The sequence below is a fragment of the Anomaloglossus baeobatrachus genome, chromosome 4, assembly GCF_048569485.1.
Source record: "Anomaloglossus baeobatrachus isolate aAnoBae1 chromosome 4, aAnoBae1.hap1, whole genome shotgun sequence".
NCBI lineage: Eukaryota > Metazoa > Chordata > Amphibia > Anura > Aromobatidae > Anomaloglossus > Anomaloglossus baeobatrachus.
Window position 1 is genome coordinate 54,797,866 of NC_134356.1, and position 14,852 is coordinate 54,812,717.

Sequence of the window (14,852 nt, forward strand, 5' to 3'; positions counted from 1 at the left end):
TCTTCCAAACATGTATTGTATTGTTCTTCCTCTCTTGCATTATTTCGGCCCGCGTTCCACCGGGACCATTACACATCCCATGGGGGTTCCTTCTACACCTCCATTTATTATACAATTTAGCAGCTGTCCTTATTTCTAGCACCTGGGTTCTGTCTGACACCTTTAGGCCTCTCATTCCTCTACTCAACTTCATGCTGTCACCGACCGGTTCATTAAGTCTGATGGGCCACTTCACCCCACCCACAGGGGACGCTAACACACATGAAGCACCGCAACCAACAGTGCTCTCTCATTCGTGCCTGGGCCAAGATTCAGCCATACTGTGCCAAGATTCAGCCATTCAGCCATACAGTGCGCCCTCAAGGAGTAGGGACTCCTGGAGGGTGCACCTGACCTTCAGTTAGGTGAGGAAATCTTTGAGTATTCCGAGCCAGAGAATACGGATGTCAGACCCCCAACCGTCAGGACTATACCCCTTGGTATCTTGGAGATGTACTTAACCAATTCTAAGTAGATCCCACACGTCACGGCCGCAGGGGTGACCCTTAGACCTAAGCCACACGGCGAGAACATCGGTGCAAGTGGAGTGCGATAAAACATCGCATTCCACTCGGACCAATTCTAGCCTGTGTGTCAGTGCACATGAGCGATTATTTTCTCAGCCCTAGTCGGACCGAGAAAACAATCGCAGCATGCTGCAACTGTAATGCGAGATTCATTTCTCTCGCACCCATTCAAGTGAATGGGGTGAGAGAAAAATCGCACTGCACTCGCGGTACACCGGTTTGCCATGAGTGCAGGGCGAGAATCGCAATAGAGAGAGGGAGAGAAATCCCTCCTGCCCCTCCTCCGTGCCGGCCCGCCCCTCCTGAGAGCCGGCCCGCCCCCCGCAGCTGATGTCTGATCGCATGATTGGACCACAGTCGCAGGGATACTCGCATGACACTCGGCTCCTGCTGTGCTGCCAGCGCGAGCCTAGTGTCATGCGAGCATCGCAGTAGTGCCCCGTGTGGCCCCGGCCTTAGGGTTAGAATCTTCAGAAGGGCTCTTATCACAACACCAGCTGGGGACTGTCCTCCTGTCTACTTCCTATCTGACCCTTTAATACATGCTGCTCTCCTCCTCTTCCTTAACTCTTTCTCTGCTCACCCAGGTTCCAGGACAGCTGTGCTACCACACTGCCACTTGATGGCCATTGACATAACATACCATACAACATATACATTACACAGCATTATACATAACCTTGGATGTGCTGGCTGCATCTGCTGGGATGGGCATAACCCTGACCCCCCCACATTTACATCCAGGTCTAATTCTCATAATTTCTCATAATTTCATTGTTGTTATCATTACATTTTACACAATGTCCCAACTTTTCTGGAATTAAAGTTGTATTTCACATTTTGACTCGTCAGTCCAGATCACTTGCTGCCATTTTTCATGCATAGTTGAGTCAGATTTACTCCACTAATTTTATTCTTTTGACTCACAAACAAACATTTTTTGGGCACTTTTTATGTTTTAGAGCATGTTATGATGTGTGAAACACCAATAATAATTTTCCTCCGTGTCGTTAAGGATTCTTGCTCTTTGTTGCACGATATATTTGCCCCATAACACTCTGTTCTGTGTATTGCATTTTTAATAAACCTCTTGCAAGCTCTGACAGGGCCATTGATGGGTCATGGGTGCGGTTGCAAATTGGCAGGTGGCCTTTGGTTACACCTGCGCTTCTTAACAAGAAGTTATCATGAAAAGCAAAATCGGGGCTGAAACGCTGTTGAGTTAAACAAATCTATTCTCAGAACGTACTCTTTTTTTTTTTTCTTATCAAGAGTCTTTTGTTATATTGATGACTAATGAGATGAGCTTGTGAATATCTCTCGATTTCCATGGAAACTGTAGAGCACAAAAGGAACAAATAATATCACTTATCAAGATCTTGAAGAACGGAGTAAGATCTTTACATTTTCTGTACAGTGATATTTCACATATCACACGTAAAAGCCACAATAGGCTCACATGTTGTTGCACGTAGTCCTCTTATCCCATTTCCCCCAAAATAGTATGGTTTGCAAGTGCACAATGCTATATATCAATGTTTTCGGTCAAACTATTAGAAATTCTGATCAGATACTCAGAGCCTGGATGTGCCGGGGCCTATAACGTCTCAACGACCCACTCTACCCAGGTTTCAATTTGCTGAATTTACTGGACATATTTATATAACGGGCTCAGGACCTGAGCCTGCTGCATAGAGAGCAGGTTACCAGCTGTGTTACACAACTGGCACCCAAGTATGTGTGCATGCTGTGTGATAGAGTTTTGTTTTTTCCCTTGACTGTATTTTTCTGTAGTTTCAATATACTCCTGTCCTGTCCGTCCCCATGTAAGGGGGAATTAGATCAGGACTGGTCAGGAGAAGGACAAAAAGGCTGACGGCCCTCCCTATCATGCAGTGTGAATAGGTGCATAACTGAACATGACATACTATGACAAAAAAAAACAAACAGTTGCAATGCTAAAGCATGCAAACCGTGAATGAGAGAATATAGACGTGCTAAAAGAAATCTAAGAAAAAATTGAGATATTTTGCATACAAAAATGGCCATTTCTATATCTGCCCAGTCACCACGTCAAGGCAATCTCATCTTTGAGATTACCTTGCCGTGGCCACTGGGCAGATATAAAAATGGCCATTTTTGTATGCTATATATCTCATTTTTTTCTCAGATTTCCTTTAGAAGTAATGCATGCCTATATTCTTACATTAATGGTTTGCATGGTCAGGAGCAGGGCCAGGAAGGAGACTCAGGCCTCTCTATCATTAGGGGTATCCCTGACATTAGGAATAGCATAGGGCTGTTTAGCTTGAGGAACAGTTTAGGAGCCCTGGTTCCCCGCTATCCCAAAGTAATTGTGACAGATTGTGATTAATTATGTCCCTTTTTGCATATATTGTCTTCTCTATCATTTCCATAGGATATTGGAGTATGATTGAGCAAAACTTGAGAGACATTTGGTTGCAAATTATGCATCGGGCTAAAACATCTGGAAAACTATATCCACACCTATTATGCTGAACAACAATTAAACAGACTATATCAAGTAAAGTTAACTTTAAAAAGGAGCAAATAAAATAATCAATAAGGTGCAAAAAATAGTCATGATCAGGACCATTCCTATTCCAGAAAAAAGGTGCAAAAGGAAAGGCCCAGTGCCAGATATATAGAAATAAGTCCATCCCCGTATTGAATCGTGTTCTATTTCAATACACAAGACATAAAATGTTTAGCCATAGATGTTCATACCTAACATATGTCATATTTCGTTGCAGGGCAGACTGCCGTATGAGCAAGCATAATACTCTTCAATCATGGAAAAAGTGATCCTGGTCCTTTTTCTCTATGGTCCTGTGGGTTATATGGCCCAAGCACTGTCTTCAATGCACTCTAATCATTTGGGAGATATCAGGAGGCCTCTTCCCGTGGGACAGAGAGTGGATGGATTTTTACCCTTGGACCAGCCAGTCAGGTAACCATTGTAAGAAACCACTCATATGGTCTCGTCTAGAGTCGTAAGATGAGTCGTTAAATATCAAACACAAAGTTAATGATATCATCATAGTTATTCCAGACAGATGACGTCCAGTATTTGCCAAGTCTAGAAATTAAATGACTGTTTAACAATAATACACTATAAGATGAATGGACTATTTTTTGATGATAAGGCTAGATTATAACATGGCGTCTGGCGCCAGATGATTGTTTCCCAATAAGGTATATTGCTTTTGAGGAACACATGGCTTGTACATAGTCTGGTAGTAGCATATGGATGTGAAACCTGGACGATAAAGGAACAAGACAGAAGAAGAATCAATGCCTTCAAAACAAGGTGCTGGAAAATAATGTTATCAATAAAATGAATGGCAAGAACAAAGAAAGAAATTTCGGAACAAATCTAGCCAGACAAGTTACTTGAACAGAGCATCACCAAGCTATGCTATATGGCTTGTACATAGTCTGGTAGTAGCATATGGCTGTGAAACCTGGATGATAAAGGAACAAGACAGAAGAAGAGTCAATGCCTTCAAAACGAGGTGCTGGAGAAGGATGTTATCAATAAAATGGATGGCAAGAACAAAGAAAGAAATTTCGGAACAAATCAAGCCAGACATGTTACTCGAACCAAGGATCACCAAGCTACGATTTGCCTATTTTGGACACATCATATAATGAGAGCAATCACTGGAGAAGGAGAATAGAAGGAAGAAGATGAAGACAAATACCAGCAATCTGATGAACTGATACTATCAAGATAACGACAAAGACCCTGGTGGACCTACAGTATCTAGGCTGCACAAGATCGATCTTCCTACAGAGCATTCATCCATCAAGTCGCCATGGCTGGAGATCAATCTGAAGGCTGTTAAAAATATATATATTGCTTTTGGCATGAAATGATTTTCTTTGGAAAATAAATTTCTCCTGTGATTGAGAGGGAAGCGGATAGAGCAGTAATCTAACTTTAAAGAAGTTGTGTTGCAGGATAGCTGATAATTTGTTGATTGGGGAGAGCCAAGCGCCTTGACCCTCACCAAGCTTTTATCATTGTTAGAATATTGGTGCATGCTCAACTCTAGCGCCCCTAAACACCTCAGGGTGCTACAAGGTTCTGCATCTCCACATGGATGCAGGGCCTACCCCCTTAGGGATCCAGAACCCTAATGCCGGTAATACCAATAACCCAGGTAATCCCAGTGACCCCAATAAATCCCCCATAGAATGGTACCCAGCTAGGGTGGGACCAATGGATGGCCGCCTACAGGTGGAGCCACACTAGTCTACTAGTTGACCAGGTGGGAGGGACAGACTGTGGAGAGTAGTCAGAGAGTAGTGAGAACGGAGTTGACAGCAGAAGTGTAGAGTGGTGACTGAGCAACGTCCTGCCTCGGGTTAACGGTGACCTAGTACCCAGGAGAGGTAGTTGCCGGTGGAGTATGGTGGAGTACTCGCGGAATATGCAACAACGGGGTACAGGATCCTAGGACAGGAGAGAGCTCCAAGCCTACTTGTTAACACCTGCACAGCAAAGGGGCCCATCAAGAACCTTGCTTACCCTAAAGAATCCGAAGACTCAGTAGCAAAGGGAGAGCCGGGGACAGGACCAGAGTCTCCATCCTGACATGGTTCACGCTACCAACAGGCGGACAGAGGTGGACAAACCACAGACTGGGGACCCCCAGTGTTCCATACCACGGGGACCCACTTACCAGAGACAGGTGCAGGGGTAGAAGGTACCATAGAACCAGACTGGCACTGAGACGAAGGGGACCTGGAGGCGAAAACAGCCAACCTCGGGCACCCAGGTGACACCAATAGTGAGTAAACCAGTTGCACTGAATACCTGTCTGGACTCCTTCTTCCAACGCTCACTGCACCATACACCCGCTGGGGTAATTCCCTATTTGCGGAGGGTCCAAGTCATCAGAGCTGCACATTCCATCAGCCACAGCAAAACCTGCAGCGGCGGCTCCCTACACTTAGCCGCATCACCGCAAGTCGCGTCACGAATAACTTTAATCCTAAATCCCCTGTAAATATCCCCCATTACAAAAAGGTCCCAGGGCACGGAACCGGATAACAGCCACCATTGTGCTATTACCCGCAGAGACACTGCCCGTAACTGAGTACCCCATATCCCTGGGTGCTACATAACCACCTCCTCTATATCTGTTCCCTATGAAGTTGCAAGTGCTGCACTCAGCAGCACCATAAAGAATGAATGGTGTGATGGTCAGGTTCTGAACCAGCCATGACATTTTGTAAAAATTCTCCGATCTACTAAATAGTGCACTTTCCAACAGTCATACTCATTTTATCACCTATCCTGGGCAATGTGATCATTTGTTTTCAGCGGAAAACCCTTTAGGTTATGTTCCCATGATGAGTATTTGGTGACTTTTGCTCAATATGTCTTACAGTTCCAGCAAAGTGGATGAGATATACAGAAATCTCATACCCACTGTGTTTCTTTTTAACTCTGCGTAATCTGACCTGCGGTGTGTGTTTCAAATCCACATCATGTCAATTTCTCTTGCGGGTACACTGAGTGTTATCTGCAGATTTTCCCCATAGACGTTTTCATCTGCGGAAAATCCGAGGTGAAAAACGCAATGCTTTTTTTTAGTGCTTCTCTGCTATGGAAATGGGTAAAAAACACATTTAATCCACATTTGACTATCAATAGAGTTTTGATACAGCAAAATACCAGGATGTTAAAAAAAACAAATCAGCTTAATTTGAAACATGACCTACCAAAAATTAGACAAAAAACGCAGCGTCAAAAACGCAATAAAAATGCATATAAAAAGCGCACACAAAAATGCATATAAAAAACCCCACAAGTATCTTAATTTATGGAATAAGGACTGAAAATTGCAACATCAAAAACTCTTTAATATTTATTATGTGAATGAAGCCTTAAGGGGGCTTTACACGCAACGATATCGCTAACGATATGTCGTCGGGGTCACGGAATTCGTGACACATATCCGGCGTCGTTAGCAACGTCGCTGCGTGTGACACCTATGAGCGAGTGTTAACGATCAAAATTACTCACCTAATCGTTGATTGTTGTTCGTCGTTCCTGAGGCAGCACACATTGCTATGTGTGACACCACGGGAACGACGAACAACAACGTACCTGCGTCCTGCCGGCAACGAGATGGGCGTGTCTGTAATGCGGCTGCTCTCCGCCCCTCCGCTTCTATTGGCGGGCCGCTATGTAATGTCGCTGTAACGGCGAATGAACCTCCCCCTTAAAAAAGAGGCTTTTCGCCGCCCACAGTGACGTCGCTAGGAAGGTAAGTATGTGTGACGCGTCCTAGCGATTTTGTCCGCCACGGGCAGCGATTTGCCCATGACGCACAAACGACGGGGGCGGGTGCTTTCATGAGCGACATTGCTAGCAAGTTCGCAGCGTGTAAAGCAGCCTAGCCCCAGTGCAAAATCTGTACCAGAGCAGCCACATACAGTGTCCTATTGTTAATTGGTAATCCCAGTGACCCCAATAAATCCCCCATAGAATGGTACCCAGCTAGGGTGGGACCAATGGATGGCCGCCTACAGGTGGAGCCACACTAGTCTACTAGTTGACCAGGTGGGAGGGACAGACTGTGGAGAGTAGTCAGAGAGTAGTGAGAACGGAGTTGACAGCAGAAGTGTAGAGTGGTGACTGAGCAACGTCCTGCCTCGGGTTAACGGTGACCTAGTACCCAGGAGAGGTAGTTGCCGGTGGAGTATGGTGGAGTACTCGCGGAATATGCAACAACGGGGTACAGGATCCTAGGACAGGAGAGAGCTCCAAGCCTACTTGTTAACACCTGCACAGCAAAGGGGCCCATCAAGAACCTTGCTTACCCTAAAGAATCCGAAGACTCAGTAGCAAAGGGAGAGCCGGGGACAGGACCAGAGTCTCCATCCTGACATGGTTCACGCTACCAACAGGCGGACAGAGGTGGACAAACCACAGACTGGGGACCCCCAGTGTTCCATACCACGGGGACCCACTTACCAGAGACAGGTGCAGGGGTAGAAGGTACCATAGAACCAGACTGGCACTGAGACGAAGGGGACCTGGAGGCGAAAACAGCCAACCTCGGGCACCCAGGTGACACCAATAGTGAGTAAACCAGTTGCACTGAATACCTGTCTGGACTCCTTCTTCCAACGCTCACTGCACCATACACCTGCTGGGGTAATTCCCTATTTGCGGAGGGTCCAAGTCATCAGAGCTGCACATTCCATCAGCCACAGCAAAACCTGCAGCGGCGGCTCCCTACACTTAGCCGCATCACCGCAAGTCGCGTCACGAATAACTTTAATCCTAAATCCCCTGTAAATATCCCCCATTACAAAAAGGTCCCAGGGCACGGAACCGGATAACAGCCACCATTGTGCTATTACCCGCAGAGACACTGCCCGTAACTGAGTACCCCATATCCCTGGGTGCTACATAACCACCTCCTCTATATCTGTTCCCTATGAAGTTGCAAGTGCTGCACTCAGCAGCACCATAAAGAATGAATGGTGTGATGGTCAGGTTCTGAACCAGCCATGACATTTTGTAAAAATTCTCCGATCTACTAAATAGTGCACTTTCCAACAGTCATACTCATTTTATCACCTATCCTGGGCAATGTGATCATTTGTTTTCAGCGGAAAACCCTTTAGGTTATGTTCCCATGATGAGTATTTGGTGACTTTTGCTCAATATGTCTTACAGTTCCAGCAAAGTGGATGAGATATACAGAAATCTCATACCCACTGTGTTTCTTTTTAACTCTGCGTAATCTGACCTGCGGTGTGTGTTTCAAATCCACATCATGTCAATTTCTCTTGCGGGTACGCTGAGTGTTATCTGCAGATTTTCCCCATAGACGTTTTCATCTGCGGAAAATCCGAGGTGAAAAACGCAATGCTTTTTTTTAGTGCTTCTCTGCTATGGAAATGGGTAAAAAACACATTTAATCCACATTTGACTATCAATAGAGTTTTGATACAGCAAAATACCAGGATGTTAAAAAAAACAAATCAGCTTAATTTGAAACATGACCTACCAAAAATTAGACAAAAAACGCAGCGTCAAAAACGCAATAAAAATGCATATAAAAAGCGCACACAAAAATGCATATAAAAAACCCCACAAGTATCTTAATTTATGGAATAAGGACTGAAAATTGCAACATCAAAAACTCTTTAATATTTATTATGTGAATGAAGCCTTAAGGGGGCTTTACACGCAACGATATCGCTAACGATATGTCGTCGGGGTCACGGAATTCGTGACACATATCCGGCGTCGTTAGCAACGTCGCTGCGTGTGACACCTATGAGCGAGTGTTAACGATCAAAATTACTCACCTAATCGTTGATTGTTGACACATCATCCATTTCACAAATATCGTTGCTGGTGCAGGACGCAGGTTGTTCGTCGTTCCTGAGGCAGCACACATTGCTATGTGTGACACCACGGGAACGACGAACAACAACGTACCTGCGTCCTGCTGGCAACGAGATGGGCGTGTCTGTAATGCGGCTGCTCTCCGCCCCTCCGCTTCTATTGGCGGGCCGCTATGTAATGTCGCTGTAACGGCGAATGAACCTCCCCCTTAAAAAAGAGGCTTTTCGCCGCCCACAGTGACGTCGCTAGGAAGGTAAGTATGTGTGACGCGTCCTAGCGATTTTGTCCGCCACGGGCAGCGATTTGCCCATGACGCACAAACAACGGGGGCGGGTGCTTTCATGAGCGACATTGCTAGCAAGTTCGCAGCGTGTAAAGCAGCCTAGCCCCAGTGCAAAATCTGTACCAGAGCCGCCACATACAGTGTCCTATTGTTAATTGCGGTGTCTTCTTAGCGTTGATTTACTCCCACCTCTATCCCTTGGGGTGCAGCTTTAATAACAATGCATAATAAAGTGGGCAATTCAATTTCATTATACTCATATAATCCTATATATTAATTAAAGGGATCTTTTCATATCCCATAGCTGATCAAAACCGCTACAAAAACGGTACATATACCAAATTATTATGTGCCAAAGTAATGCTGCCATGGTTTGAAAGTGAAGTTTTAATCTGCTGCGTTGCTTAAAGGGAACCTGTCACCAGATTTGGCAACTATAAACTGCGGCCTCCACCATTGAGCTTTTATATACAGCATTCCACAATATTGTATATAAGAGCTTAGGCCGCTCTGTATAACGTAATAAACACTTTTATAATACTCACTTAGGGGGCAGGTCCGGTATGATAGGCATCGCTGCTCTACGGGCCAGTGCCTCCTCTCTCCGGTCTGGCATCTCCTCTCTGCGGCAATCTCCGTCCTCCTTCTTCTGAAGCCCGTGTACATGAGTCATCCTATGTGATACACACTGGCCGGCATTGAGGTCCTGCGCAGGCGCACTTTGATCAGCCCTGCTTAGGGCAGATCAAAGTATTGTAGTGCGCGTGCGCAGGCAGTCTTTAACCTTTCCTTGCACCTGAGCATTACAGTACTTTCATCTGCCCTCAGCAAAGCAGATCAAAGTGCGCCTGCGCAGGAACCGCAGTGTCAACCTGTGTAGATGATGTAGATGCGTCATCCTCACTGGGATGGGTAGAAGGAGGATGGAAATCGCAGCAGAGAGGAGGTGCCGGACCGGAGAGAGGAGGTGCTAGACCGGAGAGAGGAGGTGCCGGACCGGAGAGAGGAGCTGCTGGACCGGAGAGCAGCGACACCCATCGGACCAGACTCCCCTAAGGTGAGCATTATAGAAATATAATATAAAAGTGTTTTTTACGTTCTACACAGCGGCCTGGGCTCTTATATATACAGTATTTTAGAATACTATATATGAGTTCACTGGTGGTGGCCGCAGCTTATAGTCTCCAAATCTGGTGACAGGTTCCCTTTAAGTCAATGAGATAGGACAAGTATGGCGGGATGTTGTGCCACCCCCGCGTCAGCAGCCGGGCTGCCCGGATCTGGATCTGCGGTGGCTCGAGAGGGTTCCGGACCCGGGGGTCGTGCGGCTCCTCAAACAAAGGGGGTTATATACAGGGGATGGTGTGGAAAGTTTGTGACGCCACCCGTGGTGCGTGGTAAAGTAGAGTACCACCGCTGCGGCTGGGAGTACCCAGTGGTGATGGTGTGGGCAGCCAGGTGTTTAACCCCTCCACGGGTAGGGGGGATGCCCCTGACTCAGTGATGGTGACGGGGATGTGCCGTTGGGATGGTAAGGGTCACTCGTGTACTCACTCAGTCCAATAACGCTGACACCGACAACTGTATTAAACCAAAGTTCTGGACACCACTGCCGCTGAGGGGGAGCACGCCTGGGTCCCGTTTCTCTTGGTGCTGCCTATTAGTTTGTGACCTTTTCCCGTGGCACCTTGTCTTCTAGTTGGTCCCTTTAGTTTGAAACTAATCGGGTCCCGCTCCCCAGTCTTGCTAACTGAGGGAGCTTGCTCTCAGGGTTCACGCTTGGGATTTTCTGGACCGTATTTGTGGAAAGTCCTATCCCTCTCGTTGCGCTAGTACCCCGATTTGGAGTGGGTGGAGAACGGATCTTGAAGGCTCCGTCCTCATCGGGTAAATTGTCAGGATGCCTAAAGCTACTCCCTGACCTAGGGTCCACGTACCCCGTCGTGCCCAGGCCCCTGCCCGGTGATGGCACAAAGCCGCCGGCTGTCCTCCTCGACAGTTTGTGCCCCTTGTCACGATCCCCTGCGACCGGGGTCCAGCTCCTACCAGGCCAAGACCAACGTCTGCTACCTAGTAGTTCCAAGAAGCCCATCTCCTGACCTCCTCTCTCCCTTGTGACCTCTCCACTCGAGAGTCACCGCTCAAGTGACCGACTCTTGACACTCCTGACCCCCCCTTAACCAACCACCCAAGTGGGCGACCCTATTCCACTCAGGCCATCCACTGGTGTGTCCGGTGGGTGTGGTGCAGAGTGTTCCTAGGATTTTGATTAGCTGTTCTTGGTAACACCAAAGGTTAGGGACCCGTAACCAAGGAGAAGGTGAATATTGCACAGAAGGGCAGATTGCACAATACCCTGTGACGACCTGATAGGCCAGGGCGTCACAATGTCACTTTCCCTGGACTAGTCCTGCCTTGGATCGTCTGATAATGCCTCTCTGGGATTGATATCTTTGATGCAATGCCTATCTTAGGGATTTACCTGTAACTGGCATTACATCAAGATTGTATGTACAGTGCCTACAAGTAGTATTCAACCCCCTGCAGATTTAGCAGGTTTACACATTCAGAATTAACTTGGCATTGTGACATTTGGACTGTAGATCAGCCTGGAAGTGTGAAATGCACTGCAGCAAAAAAGAATGTTATTTCTTTTTTTATTTTTTTTTTAAATTGTGAAAAGTTTATTCAGAGGGTCATTTATTATTCAACCCCTCAAACCACAAGAATTCTGTTTGGTTCCCCTAAAGTATTAAGAAGTATTTCAGGCACAAAGAACAATGAGCTTCACATGTTTGGATTAATTATCTCTTTTTCCAGCCTTTTCTGACTAATTAAGACCCTCCCTAAACTTGTGAACAGCACTCATACTTGGTCAACATGGGAAAGACAAAGGAGCATTCCAAGGCCATCAGAGACAAGATCGTGGAGGGTCACAAGGCTGGTAAGGGGTACAAAACCCTTTCCAAGGAGTTGGGCCTACCTGTCTCCACTGTTGGGAGCATCATCCGAAAGTGGAAGGCTTATGGAATTACTGTTAGCCTTCCACTGTCTGGACAGCCTTTGAAAGTTTCCACCCGTGCCGAGGCCGGGCTTGTCCGAAGAGTCAAGACTAACCCAAGGACAACAAGGAAGGAGCTCCGGGAAGATCTCATGGCAGTGGGGACATTGGTTTCAGTCAATACCATAAGTAACGTACTCCACCGCAATGCAATCCAGACGAGCCCGTAAGGTACCTTTACTTTCAAAGCGTCATGTCAAGGCTCGTCTACAGTTTGCTCATGATCACTTGGAGGACTCTGAGACAGACTGGTTCAAGGTTCTCTGGTCTGATGAGACCAAGATCGAGATCTTTGGTGCCAACCACACACGTGATGTTTGGAGACTGGATGGCACTGCATACGACCCCAAGAATACCATCCCTACAGTCAAGCATGGTGGTGGCAGCATCATGCTGTGGGGCTGTTTCTCAGCCAAGGGGCCTGGCCATCTGGTCCGCATCCATGGGAAGATGGATAGCACGACCTACCTGGAGATTTTGGCCAAGAACCTCCGCTCCTCCATCAAGGATCTTAAGATGGGTCGTCATTCATCTTCCAACAAGACAATGACCCAAAGCACACAGCCAAGAAAACCAAGGCCTGGTTCAAGAGGGAAAAAATCAAGGTGTTGCAGTGGCCTAGTCAGTCTCTTGACCTTAACCCAATTGAAAACTTGTGGAAAGAGCTCAAGATTAAAGTCCACATGAGACACCCAAAGAACCTAGATAACTTGGAGAAGATCTGCATGGAGGAGTGGGCCAAGATAACTCCAGAGACCTGTGCCGGCCTGATCAGGTCTTATAAAAGACGATTATTAGCTGTAATTGCAAACAAGGGTTATTCCACAAAATATTAAACCTAGGGGTTGAATAATAATTGACCCACACTTTTATGTTGAAAGTTTATTAAAATTTAACTGAGCAACATAACTTGTTGGTTTGTAAGATTTATGCATCTGTTAATAAATCCTGCTCTTGTTTGAAGTTTGCAGGCTCTAACTTATTTGCATCTTATCAAACCTGCTAAATCTGCAGGGGGTTGAATATTACTTGTAGGAACTGTATAATCTATCAATCTATATTATAACCTTTAGAAGATATATAAGTTTGTGTGGGCTTTTCTGTAATTTTCTCATTACTATATACTTTGTTTATGTCTAACCATGTTAGAAAATGATGTTTGAATACAAGATGTGAGCGATAATTTCGAAGGTTCAGTGGTCGAGTTAGTATTCCGTGGCTGCTGGACAGGAGCCCTGCGAACTGCCTCCTACCTAATGGCATCCACTCCTCACCATCACCCGTCTGGTCCTTGCCTCATCTTCAGGTCATTGCCGCCACTTGCGCTGAAATCCCTGGGCCGCTCACACTGGGCTGTGATTTCTAGCTTTGAGATCTGAGAGTGTTCTGCAAGTGTAAATGGTGCATGCGTTGACTTCATGATGCCACGACCTTTCATGCACTTGCGCAGAATCCTCCTGAGTCTCATGAATGCTGGAAGTCCTGGCCCAGCATGCAAGGCCAAGAGAATTCAGTTTGAGCAGCGATGAGGACCAGACGGGTGATGATAAGGGTCCAGAGCGGTGAAGTGCGTATTTAGGGGTTTTTTTTTAACATTATGATGGCTTCCTCCTGCTATTTCGTTCAATCCTCGTGGAAGAGAGTTACAAAATTCAGCAGGATTTTTGTAAAATTCAAGTAGGATTCAATTCCACTCTAATTTATTGGCTATTTCTGCTAACCACTGAGCCACCGGACTGCCCGTTTCTTTCCGGAACATGAGGAAAATCCAGCACACTGACAGTGCAAGAATATCGTCTAACTTTCATCTACTAATCCTACCAGTATGTTTTAATATAATATATGTAGCATTGTGCAATCATTCTATTATTGATGACCTGCAACTATAAGGGTTGCAGAGGTTGTGGGTCCCCTACCGGGTCCTACTTTGCCTATTAGTACTATAAATGACCATAGGGGATCCCGATATAGATTATTTATAGGGGTCGAGCAGCTTAATGTTTATACCTCTGTATCACTGTAACATGAAGCTTTTATTGTGCCCACATAAAGGAAGAATAGAGTTACCTGCCGTGAACGTCTCGATTGCGGTGGGTTTGTGGTCACAAGGAGTACAGTAATAGACTGCTCGTCATAGCCAGGTTCTGTCCTTGTGTTACCTTACTCTGAAAAGGGCGGATGTAATGAGTAATAGGCCTGTTCTGTCTCTTCCCATACAGCACAGGAGGTTATAAACAGTTCACTTTATTACTCGCATGTCCTTGGTGTACATTGTAGAATCCATTTATCATATTTGTGCACAACTGGCTTCAGGATCTCTTGGCACATCTGAGGGCACAATCGTCTATCAAACAGCGCCAATGTTGTCCATAGATTGTGCCTGGCATTGCAGTTCGCCATCTTTTTTTCAGCGGGATTTAGTTTAGGTGTTTCTGTAAGCAATCGGGAGCTTAATCTGGTTTAGAGCCGGCACTCCGACGTCTTTGGCCTTGTTAGTGGATGCTCAGAATGATACAAAAAAGGACTGAAGCAGCAGCTGTA

At 46.1% G+C, this 14,852-nt stretch overlaps 1 protein-coding gene across 1 annotated transcript in view; it reads left to right on the top strand.

Annotated features, from left to right (window-relative positions):
* Positions 1 to 14,852, top strand: part of LOC142303172 (protein NDNF-like) — a 51,046-nt gene that overhangs the window by 19,798 nt on the left and 16,396 nt on the right. Inside the window, exon 2 of the mRNA XM_075344343.1 lies at positions 3,341 to 3,537. Coding sequence (XP_075200458.1) covers positions 3,380 to 3,537 — 158 coding nt within the window. The 5' untranslated portion in view covers positions 3,341 to 3,379. The remainder of the gene's footprint in view (positions 1 to 3,340; positions 3,538 to 14,852) is intronic.